The 25,980-nt window shown below is 63.5% G+C and overlaps 1 protein-coding gene across 10 annotated transcripts in view; it reads right to left on the bottom strand.

Moving 5' to 3' along the window:
* The window catches only part of KCNQ1 (potassium voltage-gated channel subfamily Q member 1), a 377,149-nt gene that overhangs the window by 265,035 nt on the left and 86,134 nt on the right, over window positions 1-25,980 (bottom strand). For 9 of the 10 annotated variants that reach the window (XM_044943825.2, XM_025286907.3, XM_025286905.3 and 6 more), the window contains exons 3-10: window positions 18,562-18,688; window positions 18,027-18,105; window positions 17,480-17,576; window positions 16,748-16,888; window positions 9,240-9,350; window positions 8,879-8,974; window positions 6,886-7,008; window positions 5,923-6,067 (exon numbers count right to left, since the gene is read on the bottom strand). In XM_044943825.2, the coding sequence (XP_044799760.1) occupies window positions 5,923-6,067; window positions 6,886-7,008; window positions 8,879-8,974; window positions 9,240-9,350; window positions 16,748-16,888; window positions 17,480-17,576; window positions 18,027-18,105; window positions 18,562-18,688 (919 nt within the window). The remainder of the gene's footprint in view (window positions 1-5,922; window positions 6,068-6,885; window positions 7,009-8,878; window positions 8,975-9,239; window positions 9,351-16,747; window positions 16,889-17,479; window positions 17,577-18,026; window positions 18,106-18,561; window positions 18,689-25,980) is intronic. The other variant, XM_025286908.3, reaches the window with a different exon arrangement.

Here is a 25,980-nt window from a genome sequence, read left to right on the forward strand (position 1 = left end):
ACTTCTGAGATAGCTGTGTTAAAATCTCCAGTTCTAATCCTGGATTTGTTTCTTTCACATTTTATATGTCATTCATTATTTTCTCCCTTTTGGCTATTGGACTTAAAGTCATATTTAGATACATTGTATGATCGTATGACCCAGTAGTCATCTTTAAATACTTTATAGATTATAGGATCTGATACAGAGTGTTTCTGTCCTTATTTTTCTAAATATTCTCTAATTGGGGATTTTACTTCTTCTTTGTCAGAGTTTAAAAGCCAGCAACACCACCAATCGAAACAGTAAAATGCTGAATCCAATTTCAGCAAAATCAGAAACACGTCACGGAATCCTTGCCCACTGTATTTCCAAATCACACTGCAGACCCTTCCGAAGACAGAACGTCAGGAACAGGAAACCATTGGCATACACGTGTGAGCGGAAAGAGCAAAAAAATCCCTTCTACAAGAATTTAAAGTGATACTTGGTAACGATCACATCAGAAGCGATAGAAGCAGGAACAATACTGGACAGTGTGGGCGGAACAGGTGTGTCTGTTCTTTCCAAGTGTGGAGACAGGACATTTGTCCAGAGCTCAACAGTTGCTATCTGGGCGCTGAGACAACCAGAGCTTGTTTTCCTCATTGTTCTCTTGTGTGTGTCTCACAGGTTCACAAGGAGCATATGCCACGTTTTTAGTCAGAAAAAAAAGAAGGAAACTCTTCAAGTTTTGGAGTGGACAGCTTTTGGTCATGAAGAGGTGGGCAGCGGTGAGGTGACCTTTGGGCAAAGGGGTCCTGGTGGAAAAGCCTGGCCATGGTGCAGACGGGATGCCGCCCAGGGGGCAGAGTAGGCAGATGCGTCAGGGCCAGGTTCTTGTGAGACACCTGGGGCATCTGGATGACAGCCGAGGGGACGGGGATCCCAGGGCTCTGAGTGGGCCTGAGGCAGGTACCCTTGATAAGCTGCTCACTGGCTGCCCAGGGCAGACGGCAGAGGGGAAGGCAGTGAGGAAGAGAATGAGAGTCCATCTTGGTGAAGCCCTGGGGCTGAGAGGAGGGGCTAGGGGTGAGGAGCTCGGAAGAGGGCCAACGAGAAGGCTCTGACCCAGGACGTGAGGACATGCCTGCAGGGCCCATCTGGAACCCCCATGCCTACTGGAGGGGCCACAGGCCCATCTGGACCCCCACACCTACTAGAGGGGTCACAGGCCCATCTGGAACCCCATGCCTACTGGAGGGGCCACAGGCCCATCCTGACCCCCACACCTACTGGAGGGGTCACAGGCCCATCCGGACCCCCACACCTACTGCAGGGGTCACAGGCCCATCTGGATCCCCACACCTTCTGGAGGGGTCACAGGCCTATCTGGATCCCCACCCCTACTGCAGGGGTCACAGGCCCCGGCCTGCAAAACCTCATGGGACCACTTCCCCGTGATCCTGGGGCTGTGTGAGTGAAGTGTGGTGTCTAGAGCCAGGAAAATGCCACACCCTTAGACCAGGCCAGGCAGGTGGATGCCAGGAGGGCACCTGGAGCCCGTTCAGTCCTGAACATGGCAGCTTAGACCCAGGTGAGGCCAAGGCGGCATGTGGGCCAGGTGCTGTAGAAGCAGCGCCTTGTTCTCACAGCTGTGCTGGTTCCCAGGCACCAGCTTCAGGGTAACCGGGGGCTTGTTACCAACACACATCCCTGGCCTGCCCACAGCACTGTGACTCGGTATCTGAGGCGTGGGTCTCCAAGTCTGTGTTAAAAGTAAAATTCAAGGGATCCACAGAGAAGTCCCAACCTGGAGCATCCCCTCCCAGCCTCCGCCAACAAGGACGCCCCACCTCTCATCAGGAGCAGCTCTGTCCATCACCAAGAGGAGGACTTCCGCTTCTGGCAAGAGGAGTGGACAGCATCTCTCTGCAAGTTCTGGAACAGAGCAAACTTCCTGCGGGCACCACGGGGCTCACCTGGCTCCGGGCACGTGTCCTCCCAGTGGAGAGGGCAAGCAGGCGGTCCTGGCTCTGACCCACAGGCTGCCTGGGCCGCCCACCTGAGCAGCCACAGTATGGACCGTACGGCCCCCCGGAGGGAAGAGGCCGCACCCGAAACCATGTGAGGCAGGAACTGGCAGCTGAGGCTCCACATCGAAAAGAGGGACCAAGAGCCAAAGGGCAGATGCAGACAAAGCACCACAAAGCCCGGGCGAACGCTCGCACGGGCCGGCAGCGGGGAGAGCGGCCATCTGCCGTGGCCGTCTTCCTAGAGTGCAAGCAGTGGGCGTGCTCAGACTCGCTCTTACAGGGCCCGTGACACAGGTTGTCTGGGAAACCCCACACCTATACGCCAACCGCACGCAGGTCCTGCTGTGGTTCACGGGGTCGCCTCTCCAGAGCAGTGTCCCCTCAACCGGAGCCCAGAGGAACCCACCGATGCAAAACGTCCACAGTCACCGCCTCAGCCCACAGCCCCACGAGGAGGCGAGCATCAGAGAGGCCGCTGCAAACAGAATCTAACTTTTCCATGAGCGCAGCTGACGATGTTCCAGGATGGATAGGGTGGGATCAGCACATTCAAGGGGCTCAAAGCCATGACGTCACGCATGAGGAAGATATAGGATGCTAAGACCAAGCAGATGAGACCCTCACACAGGGACACACAGGAGAGAAAGAACAGGTGGAAACTGAGACGCGGGTGAGGAGCTAGGAGACCAGACAGCGTCACTGAGGGCACAGTGCCGTGACAGAGACAGGTGGCACCAGAGATGGCGAGGAGCACTGCCCAGGAGGGTTGAGCTGACGCTTCCAGGAGAGACCAGAGCAGTCAGGGCAGGCGGCAGTCTGTGACCCCGCAGGACCGATCTTCCCCTTGATGAAAGACACAAACCCGCAGAGTCAGGGGTCACAGCACCTCGTTGTGAAACTACAGAACACCAAAGTCAAAGAGAAGGGGTTCAAGGTCAAAGAGAAGGGGTTCAAGGTCATCAGAGGAGAGGATGGGTCGCCTACAGAAGCTGGTCAGCTCAAGAGGGCACACCAGCCAGGAGCTGGCGGTGGACTTCCAGCCCGTCCAGAGAAAATGCAGATCTCTGATATCCTACAGTGGAGAAGAATATGACAAAGAGAATATATATATATATATATATATATATAAAACTGACTCACCTTGTTGTATGCCTGGTACATTGTACATCAACTATATTTCAATTAAAAATTTTTTTAAAAAATTAAAGAAAATACCAATCTCAACCTGTATTGTTCTAGCAAGCTGGACCATGGTTCAAGAGCAAAAGTAAAATACGGAAATCTCAGACAAGCAGGAACCGAGTGGGCCATCGACAGCCGGTCCCAGAAGAGAGCACCGGCTTCAGGAAGAAGGAAATTAAACACCAACCGAGACACAGAAAACTGGCAAATCTGTCAGCAAATACGAGCCTCCACTGTCAACAATGAGCCGCTAATGCAGAGGACAGTCTGCAAAGTCGAAACACAAACACGGCGCGGAAGGCCACCAAGTGGGAGGGTGCTGGCACGAGAGCCCGTCCTGCCCGCTGCCCGCTGCTCAGGGAGGTGCAGGTACAGGAGGCAGGCAGGCGGCTAGGCCGTGGTCAGTACCGAGGCGGGGCTCACACAGCCTCCACTCACAGGAAGGCAAGAGGCTGGACCTAGCGGGTGGGAGACGGCATGAGTGGGCGCCGCAAACCCCCGGAGCAGGCAAGGTCTCTGTGCATCGCCGTGGTCCTTCCACAGAGTGGGCACGTGGGCTCCCGCCCTTCATTCTCTGAAATTCTGTCTGAAGTCCTTGTGATGGGAGCAGACAGTTCTGTTCACCCAGAGACCTCACGCTGCCCCCAACTCCGCCGATACCCGGGGAACCCCCGAGGCCTCAGGTCCCCTCTCTTGCTGGTTTCTGCCTCCTCTCCCCCTCCCCGCACCATGACACCATCCCTGCAATCTCCCAGCTGACCTGCCACCAAGTCCTGCCCGTGGGTCCTGACCAAGTCCTGCTCACCGCTCCATGGGTGCCACCCCAGGAAATCCCACAGGGCACAGGGCTGACTGTGGCCCCTCCTGCTCCGTGGCCTTCTGCCATCTGGCCCGCCCAGCACCTGCTGGCTCCGGCCATGACTCAGGCCCAGGGCCACCAGCCTGGTCAAGGTCACAGATGGGAAGAGCCCTCGCACATGTGGGAGCCCCGCAGGAAGGAGGCGGGGGAACCGCGGGAAGCTGCATCCAGGTCACCATGCAGAGGAACAGCCAGCCCCTAAACACCTCTGTCCAAGATGGTCCTGCTGCTTGCCAGGCCCTTCCTTGGCCCTGTAGATGGGGCCACCGTCCGGGGATTAGAGCAGATTCAACAGGGCTCTGGGACCTACAGACCGGCTGTGCCTGGGACCCGGGGTCCCAGGGTCACAGGACAGGAGCCCGAGCAGCTGCCAGCTTGAGACAGAGAGCCCTGCCTGCGGCGGGGAGAGGCATGCGGGTGGACGCTCTGTGGGCAGCGTGGCGGGCACCGTGGGCAGAGCTAGGGGTGTGTGCTGCGGGCAGGTGCTGTGTGTGGAGCGGAGAGGTTCAAGTCAGGGTCTGGCGTGGGAGTGGGGTGCAGCCTAGCGGGTGGTGCCCAGTGTTGGGAGGGGGGCTGTGGGCCTGTCCCTGTGACAGCGTCTACCCCGGAGGCGCACCCCTGCTCCCACCCCAGGGCTCCCCAGAGCCGCCAGGCGGGTGCATCAGGGACCCCTTGGGTGGAGGCGTTCTGCGTCCCCGGAGCCCGGCTGACAGCTCAGGCTCTAGAAATCCGGGGGCTCTGGGCTGGGCGGACTTATCTCATTGGCAGGGAAGGAGAAAGTCCTCCGTGCAAGGCCGTTCCACAGAAAGTGCCTGACTCCCGGGCCTGGTCCCTCATTAACATTCCGCAGGCAACACGGAGGACTCCACAATGCCGTGCGGGCTGAATGGACGCCGCGTTTCGGGGGCTCCGTGTTCAGCCAACAGCGAGCGTGGCTCCGCCCCGTGCCGACCTGAGCATTAGCATTCGCAGAAAGCCCCCATCTGCGTGGCAACAATGGTCCTGCCCCAGATCCGGACGGCGGGCACAATCGTCCTTTGTGCCCACGCAGCGGGCAGGTGGGTGGCGCGTCCCAGGGGCCCGATGGTATGTGAGGAGACCCCCGGGCACCCAGGCTGGGTCTTGCACACCCAGCTTCCCAAAGAGGACGCCCACAGACAGCCTCAGGAGCGCAGAGGGGCCGTGGCTCCTCCAAGAGCACCTCTGCCCTCGGCAGGCTGTGCCCAGACACGGAGTCCACGTCACGGTTTAGCTATCCACAAACCCGGCGGACGGGGTGCCAGGCACCCACCAGCACCACACAGGCTCGGCCCCCTCAGCACGCTTGAGACAGCGGCACCGGCCTCAGCCCCTGACACACTGGCATGTCTTGGTGCCAACTGGAACCCTGGGGGTCCCGGGAAGAGGGGAGAGGTGGACACGGAGGAGACAGACAGCAGAGGCGCAGAGCTGAGCAGGGGCCAGCTGCGGGCACACACAGGCTGGCTTAGGACCCTCAGCCCCACTCCCCCTGGGACAGGGGTCCACGTGAACCATGGGCCCCTCCTCTCCGCCAGGCCTGGGCACCAGGCATCTAGCACGGCCGAGGTAGGGCCTGGCTCCCAGAAACCCAGAGCCCAGGGCAGGACAGGGCAGGACTTCCATGAGCGACAGGGCCCGCTCTGACGGAGCAGGCATGGCAGTGCCAGCCATCCCCAGAACGAGAGCAACCGGCTGGGGACACGAGGCCGCCCCAACCCCCCAAGCCCCAGCAGCCCTGCTCAGAGCTGAGGGAGGGCCCACCCCAGGGAGGGCCCACCCCCGCCCCCACTTCCACCCCCGCCCCCGCCCCCCCACCCCCGCCCCCGCCCCCGCCCCCACCCGCCCCCGCCGCGCGGGGCTCCTCACCAGTGTTGTCGTAGCCGTCCACTGAGAAGGGCTCGGGCCTGCGGTCCTCCGCCACGGGATCGCAGGTGATGTGGGGAACCGCCAGCGCCTTCTCGCCTGGGCTCACCCCGTTGTCCTTATCCAGTTTGAACTTTTTCTTCTTTACCTAGAAATCCAGACAGGAAGTGGTCAGGTCCTGCGCGTCCCCTGCCGGGGCCCTCTGCTGACCCCTGACCACGGGTGGCAACACCCTCGGGGCACCTGCCAGGGCCGGGCTGCCAGCGGTGCCCCGGGAGCTCACAGCCTCGGGGACAGGCGGTCAGAAACTGGCAAACAGTAAGCACATAGGAACGCCCCAGGGCAGGGGACAGTGAGGGCTGTGGCCAGTGGGGCTGAGAGCACGGGGGAGCGGGGCGCACACACTGAGGGACAGCGGGCGCGCCTCTGAGCTGGTGACTGGGAGGAAGCGAGCGAGCCGGCGACGCTGGGGCCTGGGAGAAGTGTTGGCAGAGGAAATGGCGTGTGCAGAGGCTTCGCAGGCTGCCAGCGCCTGGGAGACTGCGTCTCTCCAGGGCGGTGTGGGCACGGGCCGGAGGCAGGCTGCTGCCGGGCCAGTCACCCTGCACTCTCGGGACTCACACCCGAGCCTGCCTCAGCTCCCTTATACCGAGACCCCCAAGGCCCTCTTCTCTGAGCCAGGCAGCCACGGCCACCCTGCCGCTCACCTGCCCGGCACAGACAGCCAACACCCAGGCCCTGTGGCTGGCCAGGATCCAGCCGGGCCTCTCCCCGTGGTGCTTCCTCTGGACCTGCCCAGCACTGGCCTTGGCGTGGCCAGTCCTAGGGCCAGACCTGGGCCACCCGGATGGTGGGAGCCCAGCGTGGTGCACACTCCCAGCGCCCACGACGACGCGGCTACACTGAAGGATCAGGGCGAATCCTGGCTGTGACGCGGCCTCCCCCCAATTGCAACCCAGCGGTTACCATGGCGGACTTCTTGGGCTTAGGGCTGGGGGACAGCAGGGTGTGGTTCCGGGACGGCTTCCGGACATAGATCTTCCAGGTGGAGGAATCTGGGTTCTCCGCTGCGTAGCACCGCCAGGCCGTCTGAAACCAGCGGGAAGGGCGGCTGTCACCTCACCCACAGGCCCACACGAGCTGCAGCCACACCGCCTCCTGGGCCCCCCTGCTGGCTGGGCCTCGGGGCCTCCTGCCCACCAGCCCCTTCCCAAGGCTCGGAGTCCGCCCCCGCCTCCCCAGGCGGTGCGCACGCTCAGACAGCACAAAAGCCTGCGATCCCCAGTCCCTCTGTGTCCACCCCCAGGGACGCTGTGGTGGGGCTCTGGCAGGGAGCACCAAGGGGCAGGGCCTCAGGCCAGCAGAGGCAGGACTGAGTGTCCAGGAGGCAGCGCCACCCGCCCCCCAGGAACCCCCAGTTTCTGGGAACCTCCAGACGGCATGTGGGTGAAGGTCTCAGGCCTAGAGACCCTCCTGGCAGCTGCCACGCGGGGTGACCTGGAGGAAGGGGGGTGTTGGGGATGAGGAGGGTGGCCAGGAGCTCGTAGGAGGATGCACCCTGATGGCCTTGGCGCTGCCGGCCGTGGGAGCCAGGGAGACGCGGTCGGGACACGCTCCTGGGCAGTGATGCCCCGGCCCCTCAGGCAGGGGTGGGCTTCCAGCTGCCCTCATCCCCCTCCAGGCCTCTCCCGTCTCCTGGGAGGCATGCGCGAGGCTGCACACCCACCCCGCGGGGAGTCCACGGACCCCGTCCTGCAGGCGGGCCATTTGCTGCCTGATTTATGGTCTCCCTGAGAGACACTGTGGAGCCATAAAACCAGCTGCGGGGCCCGAGCCCCAGCCCGAGGGCCGCTGCCTCCGCTTCCTTCCTGTCCAGGGTTAGCGTCCGGCCCCAGACGGTGGTTCCGGACAGGCTCCAGAGGGACAGGGCAGGCCCCCCGCTGAGCTGCAGCCGCAGCCCCAGGGGCCCTTCAGCTCTGCGGGTCCGGCCACCCTGGTGGGCACAGGGGCCCGCGTCTGGGCTGACACGAGACAATGGCCCTGCTCCCGGCCCCTGCACAGCCACGCCGTCCACAGCCCCAGGCCCGCTCCTGCTGCTCCCAGGCTCTGGGTGGACACCTCGGAACATCACCGTCTGCCAGTGGTCCCTGTGCCCAGGCTTCACTGGCACTGAGAGGCCTGCCCTGTGCTCCAGGTCGTTCTTGGAGCCCACGTCCAGGGGCTCAGGGCCGCCTGCCTCTGGGACCTGCCTCTCCCCACTGCTGTCGGGCTTGGAGCCTCGTCACAGAAGCCTGGGGGCGGGGCAACAAGGGGCCTCAGGGCAGTTGCAGCCCCTGCCCCACACCCAGAGGCCCGGCACTCTGAGCCTCCGCCCCGTAGAGACGCGAGCCTCTGGGAGGTAAAGGTACAGGTCCAGAAAGTGGCCTGCACTCCTGGGTCACGGGGCCCCGCCGGAAGGACCGAACCCCGTGGGTGCTGCACAGGCAGGCCCTGTCCCCCTGGGGGACGGCCACCTGCTGACTCCCGCCTCCCTCCCAGACTTGCCCTCACGCAGACGAGGCTGAGGGCAGACACTCAGGGGGCCACTGCTGCCGGAGGCCACAGGTCCAGAGGAGCAGACACAGCAGGACTGGCCAGGCCGCCTCCTCATCCCTGAGCCTGGCCCACAGGACAGGGGGAGCTGGGCTCCCCAGCACCATGCCTCCCACCAGCCGGCTGGCATCATCCCACAGCTCCCGGGACAGGGGTTACACTGGGCAGGTGAGTCTGTGCCGTGGCCCGCTGCCCTTCCACCCTTCAGAGGGTCCATGGGAGAGGGTCCAGCCATGCTGGGGGCCGAGGGCCACGCCCAGGTCCCCGAGCAGACACGGTGCATGTTCCCCGGGTGACAAGGGCATACGGACGACCAGATGACGTTGCTGAGGCTGTGGGGCGCGGGGGCGGGGGGGGGGGCCGTCACCTGGATGAGCGAGGCTGCCGCCGGGATCTGCCTGTTGAAGTGCTTCTGCCTCTGCTTCTGCTGGACCTTCAGGGCAAAGCCGGAGCCGAGAATCCCCTGGAAGGACAGAAGGAAGGCTCATGCCCTGCAGATGCGGGAGTGGGAGGCAGGCAAGCTGGGCGCCCTGGGCCCGGCTCCGTGCCGTGGGCCCCACAGACCAGGTCAGTGCCTCCAGAGACCCTGCGTGTGGCGAGCAAGCTAGGCTTGAGTGGGCCACCTCTGGGTGTCTGCTCACAGGGTGGCCCCCACCCCAACCAGCCCCCAGAGCCCAGAGGAGGCTGAGGGGCCGTGGAGATGCCCCACCAACCCGAAGCACACCTACCGCCGGGAGCGCAAAGAAGGAGATGGCAAAGACGGAGAAGCAGGAGGCAATGGTCTTCCCCACCCACGTCTGCGGCACCTTGTCCCCGTAGCCGATGGTGGTGACTGTGACCTGCGGGCAGGAGGACAGCAGGCAGCGGTCAGCCCAGAACCTCAGGACAGGCGATCAGCCCAGAACCTCAGGACGGGCGGTCAGCCCAGAACCTCAGGACAGGCGGTCAGCCCAGAACCTCAGGACGGGCAATCAGCCCCAGAACCTCAGGACGGGCGATCAGCCCCAGAACCTCAGGACGGGCGGTCAGCCCAGAACCTCAGGACGGGCGATCAGCCCCAGAACCTCAGGACGGGCGTCTGTCCAGCCAGAGGCCCCTCCACCCGAGACCTGCTGCATGCAAACAGAGGCCAGGGAGAGAGCCCTGCACCGATGGGCTGGGCAGCTCAGAGGCCAGAGCCCCAGCCCACAGGGTCTGGAGCCCAAACCTAACGCTACAAAGGAAGCAAGTCCATGGCGTGTGCACGGGAGCTTGGCCTCCCTGCACCACCCCAACCCCATGCCAAGGAGGCCCACCGCCCAGGATGCCAGGAGCCCCCACCCCAGGCCCATCTTCCACAGAGAGCCTGGCCACAGATGGCGCACTGCTTCCAGATGCCAGCCTGGGCACCAGATGCTTCATGCGCCCTTTTTTCTGGGAGAACCAGATGAGCCGTCTTGTCCATGGCGGGGCTGCTGTCCATCCAGGGTGTGTGCCGGAATAGCGGGGTGGGGGCTGCTATCCCCCACGCCCCCCATCCCGCCGCAGGCTCGCCTGCTGCTGGCATCTGAGGCTGGCTCCCAGGGCCTCGGGACTCACCCTGGCTGTGCCTGCCGGCGGCAGAACCTGGGCCGTGGGCTGCCTGCTCGGTTTTCGAGGAGTCAGCTCTGAGCCTGGCAAGGGGACCCAGGGTGCCCAGAGTCCCAGCTCGTCCTGTCAGCACATACATCCAGCCCTGTGATGGGTGGCTGGGCCTCCCCTAAGTCAGGCCCCCCGAGCCAGGCCGCTCAGCGAGCTCTGCAGAAGGGTCTGCATGTGTCCACGCAGACAGAGACCAGCACAGTGGTCCACATGGAGATGGGTACACGCAACAGCTTGGAAGCCCAGGGCAGAGGCGAGAGGCCCCGGGAAGCGAGAGTGACCAAGAGTCTGCGCTCGGAGCTTGGGTGAGGACTGCGGTGCGGGAGGCCAGGTGTCCCCCACCCCCTGGTGCAGGGCACGCTCCGGGCTCCTCAGACCCTGTCACAGACCTCCTTTGTCAAGTTAACGACATCCTTCCAGCTCTCAGAGGAAACGGCCCATCCCCACAGAGCTGTTTGTTTTTCCTGAATTCACAGACACAAGCAGCTCAGGAATGGGCTGTTTACGGCCTGTGTGCTCACCCCCGACGGCAGGCAATCCGGAATGCCGAGCTGCACGTCCCCCGGGCGCAGACCCAGGGAGGCGCCTCGGCCGGGGTCTCTCCTCCGGGACTGGAGACTCCAGAGGGCCTGCCCGTCCCCCCAGTACACTGCACGGTGTCACTCCATTTCCTCTTTTCTAAAGCTGCCTCATGGACGCCAGGGGACTGTGGGGGAAGCAGGAGGCCCAGCCTAGGAGCCCGGCTCCACTGGGGACGTGGTCAGCCTGCCGCCGCCCCACAGGCCATGGCCATCTGTCCAGGGTGGGAAGGGGTGGCCAGGAGTGGGGGCGAGGACAGAAGTGGACCCACGGTGCTCGTACCAGGGGTGCAGCATGGTCTGGCCAACGTGCAGCCACGCCGCGAGCTCCGGACCATCTGACGGGGTCTCACCACTGCTGAATGAGCGAGCTGGCACCAAACCAGGGGTGTACGTCCCCGGCTCCTTGCTGTGATGCCAGGATGGGAGGGTGCAGAGGACAAACCCAAGGCTAGAGGCTGCTGTGCTGGGGGGTCCAGGCCTCACCCAGCCTCAGGGAGGAGGCTGGAAAGATGGAACCGGGGAGGGGGTGGCCCTGGGGGAGGAGAGGTGCAGAGAGAGAGGGGCCGGGGGGGGCGGCAGGACTATCTCAGAGCGGCAAAAGGGGGGTGCAGTGGTCCCGGGGCCGAGCACTGGCCACTGTGGGGCTGCCCCCAGAGGCCCTGACCCGGCCTGGGGGGCAGCGGCCAGCACGTGAGGAGCCCACCCAGCCAGGCTGGCAAACTCAGGATAAAAACAAAAGCAAACATATAGCCCCAAACAAGCCCGCTTCCTTTCCGAGGGAAATCATAAATAAAAGCACCGAAACCCACGCAGGCCCAGGGCTCCTCATCACTCGAGCACCCCTTCTGCCTCTGGAAACCAGCCTGTGATCACCACGGCCGAGAAGGCGCAGGGGTCGGGGCACCGTGGGGCCAGCACCACAGGGGCGGGGGCAGGGCCTCTCTCCCTCTTTTGGGGGGCACAAGGGAGCCCCACACAGCCCCTGGCAGGATGCCGTGGACCCTTGGGCCCTGCCCAGGCCACATCCACCTCTCGGCGGGGCCAGGCCCACAGCCCCTCAGCAGAGGCCCCGGACTCTGCCCCGGGCACCTGCCGCAGACATCTCCTCAGCGGCCCTTCCTGCCTCCCAGGGATCATAGATCGAGGACAACTGACCACGACCAACCATGACCGTCTGCAACCAAGTCTCTGAGCTCGTGCGGCCCGGGCGGCTGACCCCTGCAGGCCCCAGTGCCCCGCACACACAGGACCTCGGGGACGTGCCAGCGGGGAGAACCAGCCGGGTCAGGAGGCCTTGTCACCCCAGGGACGTCTCTGAAGCAGTGGGAAGAAGGGCCTCCTTCCTGGGATCGTGGCCTCTCGGGGAGCTGGCCCTCAGAGGCAGACTTGCTGCCACCCCATTTTACAGATGGGGAAACTGAGATGGTCACAGCTCTGCCCTGGCCCCAGGGCTGGCTGCCCGGTGTGCCTGGGGCCACCCGTGCCTGCTGCCAGCCTCGAGGGGTCAGGAAGAGCCCTCACACTTAGGGGCATAAACACACACACGCACATACGACGTGTGGGCCGCGGGGAGCGGGACCCTTGGGACCAGCAGGGCTGAAGGGCGTGATGGACCTCGGCGGCCACAGACACTCGAATGTGAATCAGCTGGGGGCGGTCACTGCCTGGCATCCGGCTTGTGGGGCTGCCAGGAGAACCGTGAGCAGTGATGGCCCCTGAAATGCACAACCAGCCTTTGCTGAGCCCTCACTGGGCACCAGGGGCTCGAACGGTAAAAATCTGCCTGCGATGCAGGAGACCCGGGTTCGATCCCTGGGTCAGGAAGATCCCCTTGAGAAGGAAATGGCAATCCCCTCCAGTATTCTCGCTGGGAGAAATCCAAGGACAGAGGAGCCTGGTGGGCTACAGGTCACGGGGTCACAAAGAGTCGAGCACGACTGAGCAACTAAAGCACACCCCGGACACTGTAGGCTCTCCGAGCTCTCACTGACGGCCCTCCCCCGGCTCTCGGAAGTGGGCACCCACCTTACACCCAGCAAGGCCCAGGGTCACTCGGCAGGTCGGCGAGGCTCCACCCTAGTTCCTGGCCGGGTCACCCCACTGCTTCCTGTTTGCCTGTCTTCCGGATGCTGACCATGCTTCTTTCACTCGAGCTGAAGCCGGAAAGTTCTTTCTCCAGATGACAAGGGCTGAACCCCACCCCAGAGGAAACCAGGCCTGAAACCACCCTCACTGGGCCTGCCGAGTCCACGTAAGAAACCATCCCTGGACGGTAAGGATGGAGAGACGGACCTGCCCTGTGGACCCCTACTCAACCCGCAACACCCGGCTGTGAAGACCCTTCTCTGGCTGAGCTCTCAGTGCCCACAGTCTCAGCCACACACATGACCCATGAGAGGTGCAGGAGGGACTCAGAGCCGGCGGTGGCCTGGGGTCCTATGGACCCTCCCATCAAAGCTGCAGGGCACCCCCGCCTTTGCACGGAGTCCAGGCAGGGGAGGAGCCCTGGATGCTGTGGGGTTGGGGGCGGCCCACTGCTCCCTGGGCCCTCAGTTTCCCCAACTCCAGAGGAGGGCCTGACAAGGGCCCCCACACTGGGCGGGGCCCACAGACCCTGCCTGTGAATATCTGGGGGCCCTGTCCTCACCCAGCCCCCCATGCGGCCCCCAGACCCGTTGGCCTCACCCTGACAGGACACAGTCTGGCCTGGGAGGTAGAACCTTCTGGAGCCAAGGAACTGGAGTCAGACTCAGTTTTAAACAGCGGTGGAACGCAGGGCGGCTTCCACCCTTTTCACTCCCAATTCTAAATTTAGGTGCAGGGGTAAACAGGGCCTGGCAACCTCCGGATCTGAGAGACCCCCGGGCGCTAAACAGAGAAGCCCGTGTTTGCAAAGGCTGCTTTTCCCTCCACTCAAACTTTAATACAAACAAACGCATTTTGTTCCAAGGGCAGAGAAGAAAGTCTTAAATCCTCCCGACACCTCAGCAGCCAGGCGTGGGGCGCCACGCTGGGAGGCGATGAGGAGCACTCGCCCCCACGTCGGGCGCCCCACCCAGGGCGGGGGGAGTGGACGCGACCCCGGCCTGGAAACCAAGGCTCGGTGAGTGGAGGGCCGACTTGTGAGTCCACCTGGGACAGTGCTGTCCCTGGCAGTGGAGCGTCCCCCAGCATCCGTGTGCCCCTGGGCCCTCGGAACATAGGCCTGTTTGGAAAGAGGGTCTTTGTCAACATGACTGGGTTAATGACCTTGAGGGGAGACGGTCCTGAGCTCTCGCGTGGACCCTGCACCCACTGACCGGCTTCCCCATAGGAGATGGAGGGTACGGCCACAGGCCCCGGAGCACCTGGGCCTCAGAGGCTGGGAGAGGCGGGAAGGACCCTCCCCTGGAGCTTCAGGAGGAAGCCAGCCTTGATCTCGACTCCCAGTCTCCAGAAGCATGAGCAAGCACAGTTCTGGTGGTCCACCTTGCTGTGGGCACCCCGTGGGCCCCAGACGGAACTGACCGCTTCCCAGGCGCATCCACTCATCCGGCCAAGCCTGGTGCTGAGGGTGCCGGGGCTACCCCCGGGGCACCTGCAGCCTGCCCAGTGGGTCCACACGTGGTCCTGGCAGGCTTCCCCCAGCCCGCCCCCACCCCCGGCTCTGCAGAGGAAGCACAGCTCAGGGCCCGTCCCACGGCCCAGACACCCAACCACAGGGTCTGTCTCCCGCGTCCAGCCAGAGGAGCTGGTCTGGTGTGATGCTGTGTGCCCATGGAGGGTAGCCTGCCCGGCCAGCAGGCCTTGCTGTGCCAGTCCCCAATAGCAGCACAGCCTGCAGGCAGGCCCTGGGCCATCCGCCCCAGGTGGGGAGCCTCAGGGTGCGGGCTGGGCTCACTGTCCTGGTGGCCCGCGGCAATGCCACGCAGGGGGAGGGCCGCCTGGCCCTGAAGCCCCTCGCGGGCTGTCCCGTTTGCATGTCCTGATTGCTTGTCCAGGACTTGTCAGGGGCACAGCCCAAACTGGAGCCCGGCCTGCTCCGCCCGCCTGAACAGCTGCAGGGGCGCCACCGCTGCAAATGGGGGTCGTCTGCCCGGAGCCGGGCGGCGGGGGCACTGAGCCCGCGGGAACAATGGCCAGGCCGGGCCCGCGGCGGCCAGGCCGGGGCTGCAGCTGACGGCGAGACCAGGGCACCGGTGCCAAGCTGGGCACAAAGGGGCCGTTTTCCCGGCTGGCGGGCGGATGTTTGCACAGGTGTGCGCGCGGGAGCAGGGCCCGCAAGGGGCCAGGCCGGGGGCAGCTCCGAGGGAGAGGCCATGAAGGCAGGCGGGCGGGGGGGGCCGGGGCCAGGCACCACTCACCAGCCGAGCCCCCCCACCCCGCACCCACGCGCCTCCCACCGCGCCGTCTGGCCCTGGGGATCCTCACGGCCCCGGATGGTGTGTCCCTTCACGGGCCCTGCCTGTTACCAGAAAGTGACCCCTCCGCTGCTGGAGCAGAGGACGAAGTGCCCTCCCTCCAAACCTGCTGGGGTGCCAGCCATGCCCCAGCCCGCAGGCGGTATCAGAGCAGGTCGGCACGTCCTCACCTTCCCCGGGCAGCCTGGCATGTTGGAAGCTTCCAGAAAAAAAATGCTGACTTGGCCAACATGAGGAGCCCCGGCCTTAGCCTCTCGGGGGTGGGGATGGAGACGCGAACAGCTTCCTGCCCCACCCAGAGCAGCAGGGACAGGCCTCCCCATGGAGGGTGGGGGCCCTGGGCAGAGGCAGAGTCCCCCACCCCGCCATCATTCTGGAAGGAAACAGGTCGGAAGTGGACATGTCCAGGCCCAGCTCAGCCTGGACCTGCAGTTCCGTGGAGCCGGCGCTGCCCCCAGGCCTCAGCCCCACCTCGTGGGTGCAGCCTGAGACCCCCTCCTCTCCTGGGCTGAGCAGGCCTGGACATCAGCCACCCAGCCCCCGACTCAAAGGGGCTCCATCAGCCACCCCTGACCTCGGGCATCTCGTACCCAGGGCTGGCATCACACGCTCTGCGGCTCGGGCTGCTCTGGACGCTCCCGGGCACTGGGCCCCCTGGACGCTCCTGGGCACTGGGTCCAGTGCACCCTGTGGAGGAGGGAGGGGGGCCAGGCCCGGCTGACGCCCCAGAGATGGGGCCACTCTCCCGCCTGCCTCCACAGCCAGGGTCTGTCCAGGCCACCAGGACCCCACGCGTGCCGCTCCCAGGCCAGTAAGCTGCTGACCACCCTGTGACTAAAGGAGAGCCTGGGACCTGTCTCCCCACAAGGCCCAAGTGGAGGGTTGTTGGGGGGCGTCCTCCGCGCCCTGAGGTCCAACACCAGTGATGCTGGGTTCCTATTACAACCAGGCCCCGGGGTGGGCTGGGGGGTGTGCATGGCTCAGACACCCTGGCCCTGGCTGAGGCACCTGCAGCCACCCACGGCCAGGCCAAGTGCCATCTCTGCCCCCCCAGAGCAGAACCCGGGGACCCTGCACAGTGCCCCAGCCGCGGCCAGCACCAGACACGCGGGCCGGGCGCCCTGTCAGAATGGGGGAGCTTGGCGCTTTCTCCCGAGGCCCCTGGCCTGGTGTGGTGGGCTCTGTCAGCCACCTGACGATGAGCTCCTGAGCGCAGGGACATTGGGGGCCTGGCGCTGAGCCTCACAGAGGTGGGCCCTGGGGTGGCGGGGGTCTCGGGGCAGGGGTGGGGGTGGACGGCGCTGAAGGGCCCTGCCCAGGGCTGGGGGAGGAGCTGGAGCCGCCTGCGGCCACATCCCAGGCAGGTGGCCCTCGCACACTCGCCTTCCATCCCGTCAGACTTCCCTCCGCAAAGCCAGGATCACAGGTAGAAACGTCAAGCACCCCACGACAGTGGCAGCTAGGCTCGGGGCGTCCAGCGTGGGGCCCGGCCGCCCGCCCAACGACGCGCCTGTGTGCAGGCTTCAAGCCCTCGGGGGGGCGGGTCTCGAGGACCCAGGGCGACACGCTGTGTCCTCACCACCTGTCCGGGCCCGGGGTGTGCAGTGATCTCACGACACAGAGGTGCCAACTTACCACTCCCCACCACAGGGCGTCCGCATAGCTGCCGAATTCGACCTGGCCCGACTCGTTGACGGCATCCTTCTCGGCCAGGTACACGAAGTAGGACGAGAAGATGAGGCCCAGGAAGCCAATGTACAGGGTGGTGATGAGCTCCTGGAAACAGACCGAGGAGGGCGCTCAGTCAGCCAGCGCCCGCGGGCGCCCGGGGGCCCTGCAGATGTGCCCCGGACAGACATCACGTGGGGGGGTGGGGTCCTGCCGGAGACCAGCTCCAACCATTAACCGAAAGTTCCACGTTAAAAGCCAGCGTGTCTGACAGGCAGACATCAGGCTTAGAAAATAACCTAGGTTCCCCAACTTGTCGACGGCGAGGTCGGGTCTCCCCGTCCAGGAGTGAGGCCAGTGCCCTGGCCCGCCCACCTGGCTCTCTTTCCCGCAGGACCTCGGGGAGTTGCAGGGACAGGCCTCACGCAGGGGTTCAGGCTGGCCCCCACCCCGCCTTCACGGGGCTGCTCAGGGTCTGCACAGGTTCAGATTTCCAGGCATCCTGATGCTTCTCCCACGTTGCACATCCATCTTTCCACCTACCTGAGCATCTCCTGTCCCAGCTTGAGGGAACGTGGGCACACCACCTGCCTAGCCAGCGGGGGACTCCGGCCCCTCGGTGGGGGGGGGGGGGTGGGACGGCCCGGCTGGCTCAAGCCGAGGCTGCACTAGGGCCCCGCGTGCCCCCCGACCACACACCTGGCGGTGGATGAAGACCACGGAGCCCAGCAGCCTCCAGGTGCCCCCCTGGCGGTCGACGTGCAACATCCGCAGGATCTGCAGGAAGCGGATGCCCCTGCGGAGGACAGGCCCCTGTGGGCGCCAGGCGGCCTTGCACTCCCGCCCCGCCCATCGACAGTGCCCTCCCGCTTCCTGTGGAGGACAGGCCCCTGTGGGCACCAGGCGGCCCCGCACCCCCGCCCCGCCCATCAACGCTGCCCTCCCACTTCCTGCGGAGGACGGGCCCCTGTGGGCGCCAGGCGGCCCTGCGGCACAGCGTCAGGGCGGGGGCCGCACACAGGCCTGGAGCCAAACCCGCACGTTCCTCAATTCCCTGGGCCGCCAGATGGCCTTCTGGGGGGCAGCCCCAGGGATCACCCCAGTTTACAGATCAGCAGACTGAGGCCCCCAGACCTTGGGGTCCCAGCTTTCCAGAAGCCAGTGCCTGCACCTGACTCAGCGTGGGCCCAGAGCCCGCCCCCCAGCACCCGCAGCCGGACACCGCCGGGTCCGCAGCCCCACCTACCTGATGGCCGAGGTGGCAAACACCTGCCCTTTGGAGCCCACGCAGAGGACCACCATGGAGGCCACCACCACGATGAGGTCTGGGGGGACAGAGCCACCGTCACCAGCCAGGCAGCTGGACACCAGCAAAGAGGCTGGCAGTCAGCGGGACAGGGCCCCACAAGGGGGAGGCCCAGCCCCCATCCCAGGCACGTGTCAAGGCCACCCGAGCCCCCCTGCCCAGCCCTGGCTCATCGGCTGCTGAGGGCAGTGGACACTCGGCTTGTGCTGAGCGTGACCAGACCCCCGCCCTGCCCCGTCAGCAGCATCTAGGGGCAGAAGACCCGGCCGCTGATCGGGGGGGCCTGGGAAGTCACCCCGCTGGCCTTGGGTTCCAGCCCCTCACAGCTGGAGGAAGCTGGCGCACTCTCAGCCCTCACGGGGCTCCGCCTGGTGGTGTGTGTGATGGGGGTCTACCTGCCAAATTCTGGGGGACGGTGCCCAGCCTGTGTCTGGAAACCTTGGGGTGTACCTTCTAGGGGGCAGATGTGACTCACCAATGATGGAAATGGGCTTCCGGGCGAAGCGCAGCCGGCCCCAGATGCCCACGTACTTGCTGCGGCAGCCAGCTGACCAGAGGCGGACCACATACTCCGTCCCGAAGAACACGACCAGGACGATCTCCTGCGGGGGCAGGGCGCGTGAGCTCACCTTGCAGCCTCACCCGGGGGCAGGTGCCACGCCAGGAGCCTCTGCTGAGAAAACGCGTGGGGGGAGCAGGCGGCCTGGGCCCCCATCTGCTGCATCGTCCACCTGGACAGGCCGTCTACCCAAGCCCAGGTCCACCGCTGCACTCGGTACCATAGAGAAAAGGTGAGACATTATGACCGAGTGGGCTTTACACCCAGAATGCAAGGTCAGTTCAACACATGAAAACCAACCAATACAATACATCACGTTAACAGAATGGAGGGGGAAGAAAAAAATCACATGATCTCCTGATCACAAAAGATGTAAAAAAACAAAGTACTTGACACAGTTCAGCACCCTTTCACGATAAAAACTGTAATCAAACGAGGCACGGAGGGGACCTGCCACTGGACAATGAAAGTCACAAATGAAAACCCCACCGTGAACAGCGAATCCACACGGAAAGGCTAGAAGCGTTTCCTCTAAGATCGGAACCAAGGCAAGGGTGACCGCTCTCACCGCATCTATTCAACACCGTACTGAAGTCCCGGCCAGAGCTGCTAGGGAATAAATAAGAGACTTGCAAGTCGGGAAGGAAGAAGTCAAATTATCCATGTTCACAGACAATATGATCCTAGGTATAGAAAGCCCTAAAGATTCCATGCGAAAAACCTGTCAGATCTAATAAATGAATTCAGCAGAGTAGGACACAAAAGTGAAACTGTCAGTCGCTCAGCCGTGTCAGTCTCTGTGACCCCGTGGACTGTAGCCCGCCAGACTCCTCTGTCCATGGAATTCTCCAGGCAAGAATGCTGGAGTGGGTAGCCATTCCCTTCTTCAGAGGATCTTCCCAACCCAGGGATGGAACTTGGGTCTCCCTTACTGCAGGCGGGTTCTTCACCATCTGAGCCACCAGGGAAGTTGATCACAAAAATCTTTGCGTCTCTATACACAAACCATGAACAGTATGGAAAGAGCACTGTAAGACCATTCCATTTACACTAGCAGCAAGAAAAAAAGGACTCGTGGACCAACTAAGGGGGTGGGAGACTTGTACAATGAAAACGATTGTTTCCAGAAATGAAAGACGACAAATGAATGGGAATACACGTTCACGGACTGGACGACTTAATACAGTTAAGAGGTCACTACGACTCAACGACTCAAAGGGATCCGTAGATTCAATGCCATCCCTCTCAAAACCCTGAAGACGTTTCCCCCCGCCCCCCTGCGCCCAGAAATAGCCCTCTTAAATGCAAAAGAAATGCTAAGGGGCTCTGAACAGTCAGAGTAAGATGTGGGGCACCAACAATGGACTGTTCCTCGGCCTCGGAAAGGAAGGAAGTTCTGAGAAGGCCCCCTCGGACGGGCCTGAGGGCACTGTCTGCAGCTGCTGTCCTGCTCCGTCCTCCCCCGGGGGCCCAGCCCTGTCAGAGCACTCGGCTCCCACGGGTAAGGGCACAGGCCCAGGTCCCACGCCCGGCCTTGCCTGTCCTCCCCAGGGAGCCACGGTGGAGGGCGTTTGCCAGGGCTCTGCAGTCAGAGTGGCATACAGCACCCAGCGTGTGTCTAGGGCACGCGCAGGGCGTGCTGGGAGAAAAGGTGGGAAAGTGTACCGCCTTCCTTTTGTGAAAAGGTTTCTGGTGGGCAAGGCCGGGTTGGTCAGGGTGGGGTGTGAACTCCTAGGGGCACCTGGGAAAGTGGAGCTCGAGGGAGTGTGGACGCGCACAGGCCCCGTGGCCTTGGGGCCTGGAGGGTGGCTGAGTCCACCAGGGCGGGGGCCACATTTAATGGCCCTGGTGGCCCTGGACCTGGATCTGCCGAATGAAGGAATGAGCAGCTTGGGGCTCCCTGGGACAAGGGCTTTGTCTCGTACGTGTTTCCCAAGACTCCGGCCCAGCCGGTCCTAAGAGAGTGTGGTGAGCGGACGTGGCCAAGGAGGCCCCAGCAGTGCACAGAGGCAGCTGTGGACGGTCCGGCTCCATGTTTGGCCCTCATGACAAGGGCCACAGAGCCACCACCTCCAGGTCCCCAGAGCTGAGACGCCAGTAAATGCCAGCGTCTCCACAGAGGAGGGGGCCATGGGCCCACTGATGGCCCTAAGGGGACGGACAGATTCCCCCCAAAGAGCAGTCCCCAGAGCCTGTACCCCAGCTCTGCAAATCCACACACCATTGGGTTGATCAACCACGAATGAGATTTTTCTCTTATTTTGATGCCTGTTTTTAATCACTTAAATACATTCTTCAGCCATGTCCCAAGTATATTCAATGCGGTAGAAGTCTTAGGACCATAAGAGAAGAGCTTACAACAGACATTCAGATGAAGAAGTGCCTCCTGGGATGCTCCTGGGGCGCTCCCCACCCCTCCCTCCACTCGATTACCCTAGCCTCGCACTCAGAGCTACCCAGGCCCTCCTGGGGCTGGCGGGCTCAGGCTGCAGGAGGAGTGAGGTGTAGGGATAATTTAAAACAAGGCTAATCCCCAAATCCTGTTTGAGTCTGGAATGCAGCTGGAGGCTGGGCTGCTTGCTGGGGGCCCTCACCCTGTCACCACGAGTCCGAGACCCAGCCACAGTGCTCACCAAAGTGGTGCCATGCATGCTGGGCAGGGGAGACCCTGGGGCAGTGGGCACATGCGTGCCCTGGGGTGAGAGGCTCTCCATGCCACCAGCCCCGCGCGCTGGGCAGGGTGGCACCTGGGGCAAAGCTGGGACCCCAGGACTGGGCCCTGCACACTGGGACCCAGAGCCTCCCCGAGGTCCAGGGCCTCAGGACTGGGCGCTGCTCACTGGGACCCGGGGCCTCCCTGTGGCCTGGGCCATCACCATCTCTTGGAGCCCCCTGTTCACTGACCCAGGTGCCAGGAGGGCAGACAGGCAGGCCCAAAGCTGTGGCAGGGCAGGAACTCTGGTCCCAGCCACCCTGGGCCAGGGGCTGCTCTGGAGCTTTGACTGGGCTTGACTGTCCATTTGTGGAGTCTTGGGGTGGGTGGGCCAGGGCTTGTAGGAGGGCTGACCCCATGTCATCCTGTGGCACCACCTCTGAGTCAGGAGACCCCCCCAACCCAATGCCAAGAGGCCCAGGGTAGGGCAGGACAACTCATCTCGGCTCCGGGGAGAGCCAGTGAGTCCAGCCTCTACTATCAGCAATCAGACCCAGAGGGTGACCTCTCCCCTGCCCAGCCGCCCTCCTCGCCCTGGGCTTTCTCCACCCTGGGCAGGGGCAGGCCCGCGGCTCAGCCGTCTCTGCAGACCAGGACCCGCACGGGCCTACAGCAGCCGCAGAGGCCTCCGGCTCCCCCAGGGCCCGGCAACGGCCGACCCCTCCCCCACCCCCTGCTCAAGCCCCTGGCCTGGCCCCCGACGCCCACGGAGGGTCAGGCTCCCCTGGGCCTCCCAGAGCCTCCCATTGGCTTGAGGCACACACCCCACCCCCTGGTCCCCAGTGCTCTGTATTTGGCTCCTGGCCCCTTGGCTCCTCCCCGCCTCCCGCCCCCCTTCCCAGCCTAGCTCAGGCGCCCGCCCTGCCCCCACAGCCCCCCAGCACACCTGACCCCTCCACTGATAGCAGAGGCGGCGGGAGGCCCCATCCGCGGCCCCACGTGGGGCCCGTGTGCCCGGATGTGAGCAGAGGTCAAGGATGCAGCCCTGAGCTCCGTTCTGCAGATGGGGGAGGGGGCGTCCTCCCGCCAGGGACCTCTGCCAAGACCGCCACCACCGGAGGGGTGAGGGCCCTCTCCCACCCCCCTCCCCCCCAGCCACCATCCCTCAGACACAGCAAGGTCGCCTCCCAGCTGCGGGCAGCCTCACAGACCAGAGGCCTCTGAACAGCTGGGCGCTGAGACCAGGGCACAGACCTGAGATTCCATGCCTGCACGAAGCAGGCCGGGGAGGTAGACTTGGGGGCTCTGAGCATCCAGGCAGCCCCCCAGGGGGAGCCCATGCCCTCCTGCTGTGCAGCAGGTCCCGGGCCCCCCATGTGTATCGCGGGCGATGGGTGTGGAGTGGCCATTGGCAGTGACTATTTGCAAAATTTAAATTTATTTCTAAAATCAAGTTCCTAAGCAACCACTCAATTAAAAATCGGTAAAGAAGAAATCAGCTCAGACGGTAAAGAATCCGACTGCAATGGAGGAGAGTCAGGAAGATCCTCTGGAGAAGGGAATGGCAACCCACTCCAGTATTCTTGCCTGGAGAATCCCATGGACAGAGAAGCCTGGCGGGCCACAGTCCATGGGGTTGCAAAGAGTCGGACACAACTGAGCAACTAACTCTGCTAAAGAAGGCATTTCTCTAGAGAAGACGTACGAATGGTCACCCAGCGCATCCAGAGATGCTCTATCTGCTCATCAGGAAGCTGCGAACCCACAGTGAGGCACCCACACCCATCAGGTCGGCAGCTATCAGAGAAACCGAGCGAGTGTTGGGGCGGGCGTGGAGCAGCCAGAGCCTGGTGCACGGCTGGTGGGAACGCACGACGGCGCGGCCACCTTGCAAGGCAGGATGGAGGGTCCTTGAAAATCAAAAATAGAACACGTTCGCCGATCCCACTCCTGGACGGATCCTCCAAACAATGAAGAAAGGAGAAGAAAACGGGAAGTCGGAGCTCAAAGACGTTTGCACACCCGTGTGCACTGTGGCACGGCTCACAGCAGCCAGAAGCGGACGCAACCCACGTGCCCCCTGCCCCACCCCCAGCAGAATCGCACTCAGCCTTAAAAGGAAGGAAACGCTGACAAGACTGGGATGTGGACGAACCTTGGGGACACTGTGCTCAGTGACATACACCAGACACAGAAGGACGAATCCTGCGTGATCCTACTCACAGGAGGCCCCTGCAGGGGTCACATCCAGAGAGACAGGAAGTCGACGGTGGGGCCAGGGTCTGGGGGGCGGGGGACGGAGTGGCTAATGGGGCAGAGTCTCTGTTTGGAAAGATAGGGACCTTCTGGAGGCGGACGGTGTGATGTTTCAACTGTGCATTTAAACATGGTTAGGATAGTAACTGTACATTCTATGCATGTTGCTACAATGCTAATAAAAATAAAGCCTATCCGCGGTTGTCAGGGGCTGTGGGGGTGGGGGGGGACAAATGGGAACCGCTGTTGATGGGTGAGGACAAAGGTCGAAACAAGACGGAGGTGGTCAGGGCACAATACTGTTGACAAGTTAAACGCACTTGGAAACAGTGACCTGCGTGATTCATGTGTTTTTCCATGACACAAACGCCCCCATGTCCCTGCGGCTCTGTGCTCAGGCCTTCGCCTGGACCTTTGGGGCCAGTCCAGCAGGGCAGAAACAGCTGCCCTGGAGCCCCTGGTTCTGAATCTTCACGGCACATGTGTTAGTTCAGCATTAAATGAGCACATGGAGCTCAGGCATTGTGTACAAAAGCCACGCATCACAGCCAAGACCCCGGGGGAGGACAAGGTGGGGAAGCAATGCGCAGAGGTCAGACCACTGCTGGACACACTGGTGGGTCTGAGCCCCTGAGCCTGAGTGCCACCTGGGCAGGGGGCGCTGGTCTGGGGACCCATGCACTCTGCCTGAGCAGGCCCTGCCAGGGGGCAGCCAGATGCCGGACCCCTGGACTCGACCACGATACCAGTAAGGGGCACGGCCCGCACCCACCGACGGGGTTCAGGGGTGACGGGGGTTGACAGCAGATCTGCAAAGCCTGAGAGTCGAGATAAAGGTTCCGCGACGCAGGTGCTTATCTGGCTTTTCCAGCTCCGGTCCACAGAGGGGGGAGACGGATTCCTCGGGCGTTTCGTAATCGCCGTGGCTGCACTGCTGCCCGCAAGGGGTGAAGGTCCACGCGGCCGTCTTACCCGTCGCTTCGTCCCCATCAGCTTGTGAACCCTCTCAACCATCGGGAAGGTGGTCCGCAGTCCAGGGGGCTTTGAGGCCCAGCACTGCCCGCACCGCCTGGCTCAGAGGCTCTGGGAACAGCCCGTGAGCCCAGCCCCCGTGTGACAGATAGCAAGCGGCCTGGGGGTTCAGCCCCGCACATCTGAGCCTGCACGTGGAGCCTGGCTTCTCGGATGAAAGGGTTTGTTTTGTGCTTCTGCCAACCAACCAAGGAAGCCTCATGGACCCTTATCCTTATCTCCCTGGTGCTCAGATGTTACTGCTCTGTTATCTTCATAATGAAAAACCAATTTTAAAGACAGTGAGAAGCTTAACTGCCGGGAATTAAGCGCTGAGCTTTGTGGGCTGGGGGGGGTGGGCGCTGATGGAAAGCAGAGGTTGGGGTTGCAGACAGAAGGCAGCACGTCCTCCCCGGGAGCCCCACGGACACCACGTGCGGCCAACTCAGGGGCTGGGGGGCCCTTGCAGGAGCTCCTGGTCCCTCAAAGGCTTCCTGGGTGAGAAGGATGCCTGTGTGTTCTGGGGTAAACAGGATTTCACCAGGCAGACAGGGGGCCTAGAGGAGAGGCAGACGTGGGGGCCAGACCATGCCACCACCGGAGCCGGGGGTGCGGGCAACCCGGGCAAGGTCTGTGGAGGGCGCACGGCTGCCCAGTCCTGGCCAGGAGGTGTTCCCGTGGCGGGGGCTGGTGTCCCCCGCACCGAGCCCGGCCGGCGGGCTCCAGGGCCAGCTGTTCCACCTCCACGTGGGACCCGATAAGCCACAGAGGGAGCCGGCCTCGGCATTCCCGGGAGGGTCAGCTGGCCCGAGTGCGCAGGGCAGGCGTGTACGCTGCTCAAAGGCTCTTTGTTCAGGGGCCTGCCTGTGGCCAGCTGCTCCCAGCCGCGCGCCCGTGGCGAGGGCCTTGGGCTTCCTGGTGACATGTGCTGGGCACAGCTGGGCCCCCCCCCCCGAGGAATACCAGCACCCCCCTATCCCCCCGCCCTCCCCCACCCTCCCCCAGCGCTGCGCTGTCCAGGGGGGCAGGCTCACATGCTGGCCTCACAGAGGGGCAGGGGGCAGAGGGGCCCACGCGGCATTGGGATACAGCCCACGCAGGACCTGTGGGGGACTGACCGCCACCCTTCCCCAGTCCGACCCTGGTTGACCTGCATGGAGCCACCCCTGCCCAGCTGTATCCCCCAGTCCCACGACGCCCCTGAATGTGCAGCCTGACCCAGGCCCCTCCACGTCCTGCCTGAGGTCTCAGCCGCCTGCGGTGGTCCTCACAGGTCCACCTTCTGCTCCACGGGGCCTGTGGGCCAGGCCTGGGTCAGGTGCTGGGAGAAGGGGGGTGGCCGTGCCTCGGTGACGCCTCTGTGACTCAAGGGGCACACATGCTGGGACAGAAGGGCAGGCTGCTCCCGTTTCCCC

This window comes from Bubalus bubalis, chromosome 5, assembly GCF_019923935.1.
Source record: "Bubalus bubalis isolate 160015118507 breed Murrah chromosome 5, NDDB_SH_1, whole genome shotgun sequence".
Classification (NCBI taxonomy): domain Eukaryota; kingdom Metazoa; phylum Chordata; class Mammalia; order Artiodactyla; family Bovidae; genus Bubalus; species Bubalus bubalis.